At 42.8% G+C, this 8,550-nt stretch overlaps 1 protein-coding gene across 1 annotated transcript; it reads right to left on the reverse strand.

Annotated features, from left to right (window-relative positions):
• Window positions 1-283: 283 nt before the first annotated feature.
• Window positions 284-8,301, reverse strand: LOC137886361 (uncharacterized). Its single transcript, XM_068728795.1, has 14 exons — window positions 8,138-8,301; window positions 6,869-7,074; window positions 6,603-6,740; window positions 5,922-6,060; window positions 4,690-5,833; window positions 4,163-4,304; window positions 3,915-4,058; window positions 3,713-3,766; window positions 3,504-3,562; window positions 2,734-2,918; window positions 2,229-2,629; window positions 1,844-1,943; window positions 930-1,131; window positions 284-826 (listed from the first exon to the last, which is right to left on the reverse strand). Exons 1-14 carry the CDS (start codon window positions 8,258-8,260, stop codon window positions 690-692), a joined length of 3,174 nt encoding a protein of 1,057 aa, XP_068584896.1. The 5' UTR covers window positions 8,261-8,301; the 3' UTR covers window positions 284-689.
• Between the last annotated feature and the right edge of the window lie 249 nt (window positions 8,302-8,550).

Below are 8,550 nucleotides of genomic sequence, written 5' to 3' on the forward strand. Positions count from 1 at the left end.
GTATTTTGATCAGCGTTTCATTGTTGAAGTCAAAACATTTTCTGGTTCCAGATTCTCAAATTATTCCACTTTTCTCTGTTTTTAAACAAAGTGAAGTGAACATCTTTTGAGTTTTGACTGCTGATCAGACAAAACATTAGAAGGTTGATGACGTTAATCAGTGAGCTACATGTTTGCAGCTGCAGACTTAATGCACCACTTTTGATAGATTTCTGTAGTAAGAAATAGGAGAAGTGTGTTTGTATATAAGAGAGAAAAATGAATTAAATCAAAAACATATGCATGAGATTATATATTTTTATTGATCCATTAAATGTTTCATGAATGACAAGGTCCAGCCTAAAGGGCTTTTGACATGTGATGATAACATTTGACACAATGATTATGATTAGGGCGGCACATATTAATTAAATCATGTCATACATAATAATAGAAGCATTTGTGAAGCTACATGATTGGATTAGTGAACTGAAACGTTGTGGTTTCCTGTTTGCACGGGCACAGAGTTTTCCTCTCTGAAGTATTTTCACTTATGAAGCCGTAGACATGTATAAAGGATTTAATATGAAGCTCATTCATTTAAATGGGCACAGAAGATACACGAGCACTCGATATCTGACAGCAAAACTAATCAAAAGCTTTACGTAGTCAAATGTAATGAACTCAGAACTGGTGTTCTGCACGCTGTCCTAACGGTCATCTGTGGACAAAGGTTGGTATTTGACCTTTGACATCCTGGCCTTGTACATGACCACTGCACTGATCATGCCAACAGCTGCGAGAAGACATCCGGCGATGAACACCAGGTTCAGATTCAGGTGGAGCGCTGCAGAAACAACAAGCACCATGTTTTCATTTGATCTGGTCCAAAGTGGGGCTCAAACAGGTGAAGTGTGCTGGTAACAAATGAACGTTCTCTGTTTTCATACCTGAGCTTTCGCTGCTCTCCGCTGCTCTCTTTAAGCGCAGGGGACCCTGGGAAACGAAGTGCCTGTCACTCTCCACGGCAGCCTCTCTCTTTCTGCGGTGGTGGTGAGAAGTGGCCGACGTTGTGGAGCTGACGCATCCCTGCGAGGCCCTGGTGTTGGGTCTCCCTGCTTCACACATCAGGACCGTGCAGCTGATGTACACCTGAATGAAACAGAACACGCTGTCATCACACCAGCAGACGGACCCACAGCAGAGCTGTGCTCAGATCCGGTTAAAACCTCCGCTCCACTTTGCATCTCCAGACAGTCGGTGACGTCCACCTCGTCCTCAAGTCCATCCGTGTCCAGTGGTACCAGTTTACTTCTTAAAACGTCGTCAGCGCTGAGTTTATTAGAGATGCAGTTCTTCTGTCACGATCGTTAGACATCAGATTCACAATGTGAAGCCACAGGTTGTAACAACCAATCAAGTTCATATTGCTTCAAATTGCTTTTCTTGAAAAAAACTAATCAAATAATCTTTCATTGAAAAAAGTCTATTTTATTTTGTATTCTACAAAGTCTGACATTATTACGTTGAAGTTCGTTTTGTGTTTTTGATGAATTATTGATGTGATAAGTGTCTCAGGTGTTCTCAGAGATTTGCTTCTCCTTTCTGATTGGTTGTTACGACCTGTGGCTTCAGTATAGACATGTGTTGCTTCACATTGTGTGTTATACCTGATGAAGATCCATGACGGAAACATTGTGCCTCTAATAAAGTTCACATGACTGCACCTGTCCACCAAGTGTGCATTAGTTACCACTTAGTACAACTAGTGAGATCAATGAAAGGACATCATGAAGTGGACCTATTGGTTGAAGCATTTAGAGATTTCCCAGAGACATCAACAGTCCTCTGCTCCGTTCTTTACCTGATCATACATGCCGATGAACTTGAAGGCCTTCATGCTGAACCTGAATTGTCTCGGGTGGGAGGGGGAATGGATCTGAACGGTCGAGTCCACATCACACCTAGTCAGAGCAAAACACAACCAAAAGATGAGACAAGTTGCCTTTGTTACTCTATGCCTTACAGTGGATGCTGCTATAGGGGCAGAGGTACTGTTCTATTGGTATTCACACAATAATACAAGTACTATAGGTTATACAAAAGATGAAGTCAGTGAAGCATTGACTTCTACATGCTGACAGGGTGACATTACACAGAAGAGCCTCTAAAGCAACAATCAAAGAACTAATCTTTACAAGTACTCTGTTACGCCCTCTATTGCCACTAGGGGGTGTGCTCATGCCTACCCGTTCTCAATGATGGAGTAGGTCCTCTGGGAGTTCTGGTTGTCATATGGTGAAGCTCTGCAGGACTCCACAAACAGCACGGTGTTGTTGACGGTGGAGGTGGCCTCTATCTGCATGTAGATCCTGCTCTCTATTTCATACACCACCGGGTATGAAGTTGGATCAACCATTTCTTGGTATTGGTCGTTAGTATAGAACTCAAACTGGTAGGTGAACCTGCCGAAGCCCTTGTCCCACACTGAGACGACGGGCCTGTGTGCTGTGAAGGCCAGTGTCACGTTTCCACGTTTGGGGTACTGGCAGTAGAACTGCACCTCCAGCAGGTGTTTCCTGGTGATCACGTCGGATATGTCGTCAAACGTGGTGATTTCATTTTTGAACCTGAGGTAATCCTCGTCTTCCTGCAGAGTGAAAAAAGGTGATGTATTCAGTCCTGATACCGCTAGATAAAGACAACACCAACGACTGAGAGAGAAGAGCAGCCGGTAACAGAAGCCTGCGTTACCTCGAGCTCAGTGCCACAACCGCTGAGGGGGATGTCGGCGAAGACGTAAGTGCTGTTGGAGCGCAGCCTGCAGGCGGTGTTGGCGCCATCGTTGAGCCGCAAATGATCCTCATGGATTCCATGGAATGAAGATTTCTCCACCTCTACTCTCATTGTGGACTCACTGCAGATCACGTGTGAATTAACTGGAGGAAGAGAGTGTTCAAAAATACACATTATATACCAATGGTGTACTTATTTACAGGGGGCAGTAATGACAACAAGACATCCAGCAAACAAAGACTGTGAGCTGGGAAACATTGATGGGAACAGTTCAGGATGTAAAATACTTTTCATGAGGACGGAAAGGCACCCAAGGCCACGATACACACAATGTGTTTAATGAACGTAAAGACGGCTTTTGTTTGTATACTAGGAAACTCCACAGGACATCTTTAGGTTGTGTTTCCATCAAAAAGAAAGTGAAGTTTCTTCACAGTCCTGCTGGTTTGGGTTCACTGTGTTTGAACAGTGAACCGTGGTATTGTTGTGTAGAGCAAGAACTTTTTGCATCCAATGACGGCTCTGAACTTTGTCTGGTAGGAAGGTTTACCAATCACAGCACTTCATAGAGGTGCATGTCTCGCAGCTTTTTAAACTCTAATGTACGTCAGCCATGCAGCCAATATTTGGCACTTTAACTTAGCATTTAGCGTGTGATATATTTGTGAAAATACACACCATTACAGCTGTACTTAAACAACTAAATGTTGACATTAAAGTATACTCACTTTGCTCCTTCAGAACCTCTACCAGAACACACCTCATCTCGGACTGATAGACTCCAGACCTGAGAAGCATCAGTGAACACTGATTTAATGCCTGTTACTCTTCAGGCCCATATGTCATGTTCAAAATATTACTGCTGGTTTTGTCTCCTAATCTTTGAATCTCTTGTTGCTTCAGAGAAAAACACCAAACACAGAGAAATGTCACTCACTGTGGAGATGGGGTGGCGTGGTGATTGTGACTGTGATGTTGTGTGGTGGCAGACCTGCAAAAAAATGTGTTACAAAGTCAAATCATGGCTTCACACACACACACACACACACACACACACACACACACACACACACACACACACACACATACACACACACACACACACGTACAAATGGTCTCATAAGGAACCCAAAGCTTACCCGGTCACCGCTTCAACAGCAAAGCAGATTGGGAAAAAATCCCCCAAGTTGTCTTGGATAGGCGTCCACCTGATGACAAACTCTCCATTTGTGTCCCTTTGCTTGGTGATGTTCAGTGGGCCGCTGATGATGATGTCATGTATTCTGTGTGATAACAAAGCAAAGAAACCAGAGATTGATTCACTCTTTCCTCTCTGATGTTATCTCACGCGCCTCAAGACAACACCGTCACGTCGGCTCTCACTCACGTTGAGAGTGACGCTTGTGCTTTGACTCTGATCTCCACTTCTTTGTTGACCTCTGTTTGGAGGAGGGCTCCATTTTTAGGTGTTGGGTCCCAAAACCCTGGTATGTAGAGTCCCTCCTGACACGAGGGAGCAGGTGGGTCCACTGGAGTTAAAACATACAAGATTCATTTAAGTTCCAAAGTGCAATAAGTAACTTTTACTTAAAAACTGACACTTTGCTGCTGTCTGTGGATCAAAACTTCAAAGCTGCCTCACTAAGTGTCGCTGATTTTCATCTCAGAGACTCCTGACTTTAAGATTTCCAAAATAATGACTTCTGCCACGTGTGACATCTCATTAAAGTGTTGCAACATGAAGCAGTTTTATTAATTTTTTTGTGGATTGACTCATTGAAAATGCACAAAAAACAACCACAGCTGCGGTTGTTGTTGGTGGTGCGGTTGTATAATAAGGCCACCATTTGTTGAAAGAACTCACCAAGAAGGTTGTTGAAAGAACTCACCAAGAAGGTTGTTGAAAAAACTCACCAAGAAAGGAGAACTGCAAAGGTAGTTGACTGAGTGGAGGAATGGTTTCAGTATAAGGTGTGGTTGTTGGTGGTGGGGTTGTTGGTGGTGGTGTGGTTGTTGTTGCTGCTGCGGTTGTTGTTGGTGGTGCGGTTCTATAATAAGGCCACCATGGGTATGTGGGTGGTTGTGTGGTTGTTGGTGGTCTGGTTGTTGGTGGTGGTGGGGTTGTTGGTGGTACAGTTGTATAATAAGGCCACCATGGGTATGTGGGTGATGGTGGTAGTGTGGTTGTTGTTGCTGCTGTGGTTGTTGATGGTGTTGTTGTTGCTGCTGTGGTTGTTGCTGCTGTGGTTGTGGTTGTTGCTGCGATTGTTGATGGTGTTGTTGTTGGTGCTGCGGTTGTTGTTGGTGGTGCAGTTCTATAATAAGGCCACCATGGGTATGTGGGTGGTTGTGTGGTTGTTGGTGGTCTGGTTGTTGGTGGTGGTGGGGTTGTTGGTGGTGCGGTTGTATAATAAGGCCACCATGGGTATGTGGGTGGTTGTGTGGTTGTTGGTGGTCTGGTTGTTGGTGGTGGTGGGGTTGTTGGTGGTGCGGTCGTATAATAATGCCACCACCACCATGGGTATGTGGGTGGTTGTGTGGTTGTTGGTGGTCTGGTTGTTGGTGGTGGTGCGGTTGTATAATAAGGCCACCATGGGTATGTGGGTGGTTGTGTGGTTGTTGGTGGTCTGGTTGTTGGTGGTGGTGGGGTTGTTGGTGGTGGTGGGGTTGTTGGTGGTGCGGTTGTATAATAATGCCACCACCACCATGGGTATGAGGGTGGTTGTGTGGTTGTTGGTGGTCTGGTTGTTGGTGGTGGTGGGGTTGTTGGTGGTGCGGTTGTATAATAATGCCACCACCACCATGGGTATGTGGGTGATGGTGGTAGTGGGGTTGTTGTTGCTACGGTCGTTGCTGCTGCAGCGGTTGTTGCAGTGATTGGTGCGGGTCCTCCGGTGGCTTGTCTCTTATGCCTCTTAACCAGTGGGGCCTTGTGGGATTGGGATCCATCAGTGTAGCCCAGACTGATGGGCCTTTTCGGGAAGTCCTCCACCACCATCTCAAATCCATAAACTCTGGTGTCAGCAGTGGATTGTTGGTAGTGTAATGTGCAAGAGTCCTAACGATGTGAACATTTTGAAGTTAAGTGAAGCAAAGCATCAGTGAAGTATTGAACAACGTATTAGGAAATTGACTTTTCAACTAACCTGATCTAAGGTGAAGCCTGAAGGTTGTTCACACCTGTCACACTCTACATATGGGATATTTCCATATCTGCATCGAACTCTGTCTCTATCAGCATCAAAGGACATCAGCTTGTATGTCCGTGGGCAGTTCTGTGGAACTCTTGAGTGGACACATGAACATGAGTCAGTAACAGTCTTCTAGGCCAACAATCAGCTGGATCGCTACACAAATACAAGAAGTAAAACCAAACCAGTGACATGCTGGCTGAGGTGTAGTACAGTTCATAACATTTTACATACAGAATCACACATTATGATATTTGTAATTTTACTGTAATTCATAATTAAAATAGAAGAATACAATTTGATTATTTATTTTGGCTGGAATGTCATACAAATGTTAAAGTAAGTGAACCCTCTTATTATTGGCAGAAATCATTGAATTAAAGTAATTTTTTGCGATTACACTATTATCCAAATGATTCTGATGACATATGATTGTGTTGGTAGACAGACTGTAGGACACAGATTGCAGACCATGTTTGGCTTTCAGCCCCTAAAGGTCAGTATGTGAGGACTGCCACGGTGTCTCTTTGTTTTTGTACCACTGGGAGGCGGTGAAGAAGGACATTTTCCACAGTTTCTCTAACAGACGGATTGTAGCTTAGCCTAGCTGTTTCATGCTAACTGCAGAGGACTTACCTGAGGAAAGGTAGAATGGCAACGTCTGGAGATCTGTTTGGTTTTCCAGTGTCAGATCTTGATCCCAAATCCAGTGAAGTCCGTAATCTCCATTGAGCTACCCAGTTACGCGTTGGGATCCAACAGCAGCTAGCAGCCCTGGTATGTGCATCAATCAAAAGACACTCTTGAAATACTGCACCGAACACTGGCTGCTCTTTATGACGAGCACAACAAATACGATACTCAGCATTGATAGGATTCAAAGGAAGAAGAATAAAACTCACCTTAATTGAAAAGGTTTGTCACTCGGGATGTTTCTTGTGGTGACTGTTTCAGTTTCACACCATTGGCTGTTGAATTGTGGTGCATTGGTGCTGTTGTCAATCGCACCCCTCACACTGCTGGAGATAAAGCCACATTGGCCTTGGAAACAACTCCAGGAGTGGCGGTACTGACACCCATCAAAGGTCGCCCTGTTGCGAATTTCCACCTGTGGAAAAAGATCCTCGAGTTAAAGACGGTTGCTCTACTGAAGCTAAAGACATTCTAATGAATTAAATACACCAGTTATTTTACTCTATAGTGACATCCATCTAAAGAAGGGTGTTCATCTGTAATAATCCTTTCAACAAATCAACAAATGTAGTTAAAGTTCATATCTTAGGTTTTTATTTAAAGTCATAAAGAACAATATTATTAAATATGTCCTTGGATCTTGAGATGAGTAAAGAAAACGTGAATGGAAACCATAATGACAACAATAATGATGGTATGTTCACGTTGAGATTAAGAACATCATTGTTCTCATCAAGCTTTTATGATTTTTTCTTCTTCTCTTGGTGAAATAATTATTTTTTAAAGGTTAAAGTTCATCCCTTTCAGCCGCGGGGGAATTCCACATTATTCTTTTTTTACCTGAACAAGTTATAGATCATATATTAATCATAAACAAGACTCTGTTTTTACAATGTTAAATAATTTAGCGTGTTCACCTGAACCTAGTTTTCCTTGATTATGAGAAACTGTGTTTTTTGGAGTGAAAAGGCAAAACACAAGAACATATGCAACCCATATTAATTTACATCCATCACGCATTAAATTCATACTCTGAATTTAAATAAACTGTGGATGTGAAGTTGCTATAAATTTAATATAGTTAATATGTTGATAAAGTTTTTTCCGGCCCCCTTGAGGAGCTGTAAAACATCAAAATATCTTGTAAGCAACATCAGAGGGAATTTAACTGTTTCAGAAAGGAAGATAGTCCTGACAAAATAATAATAATAAGTAATAATAATACATTTTATGTAAATATTTTAGATGTACTGAACATGCTTTACAAGATCAAGATATACAAAAATGTATATAGTTAATATCAAAACCTTTTTATATTCTCTAAACAGAGTATTCAAACCCATTTAAAATAACAACAGCATTTATAATAAAGAGATTAAATAAGCGCTCCCAGAATATGACAAATCCCAGGGGAAACATATTCACACATCATCTGTAATGCACGTTGCTCATCATATATAAAAAGTTGCATCTCTCACCCGAAATGATCCATCAGGGTTTCTTCCTTTGGCGGTGTAGGTCACGGATCCCCCATAGTGATGAGATGCAGACACCAGTGGGACCAGGAGCAGCTGAAGCAGGAGCACTGATGTGGAAGCCATGATGCCCTCAACTCACTGTGTCTGGAGGTTCTCTGCCACTCACATCCACCTGCAGCATCATTATATATACGCTCTAGTAGGCTGACCGGATGATGGCAGTCCTTTCAATTTTCATGAAATGTATGCGATGTGAATAGACTGCAAAACTGGTTTCACAACGTGTTTTACTGTCAACGCCTGCAACGGTGCCAAGTTGCATGAAAATGAAACACAGCTAATGCCAGCATGCTGGCACATTGTTCTCTTTGTAGGGAATTTAAACACGATTGTTGCAGTGTGAGATAGTTTTA

This window comes from Cebidichthys violaceus, unplaced genomic scaffold (assembly GCF_023349555.1).
Source record: "Cebidichthys violaceus isolate CVI_PGR_0920_01 unplaced genomic scaffold, fCebVio1.0.p SCAF_43, whole genome shotgun sequence".
Lineage (NCBI taxonomy): Eukaryota > Metazoa > Chordata > Actinopteri > Perciformes > Stichaeidae > Cebidichthys > Cebidichthys violaceus.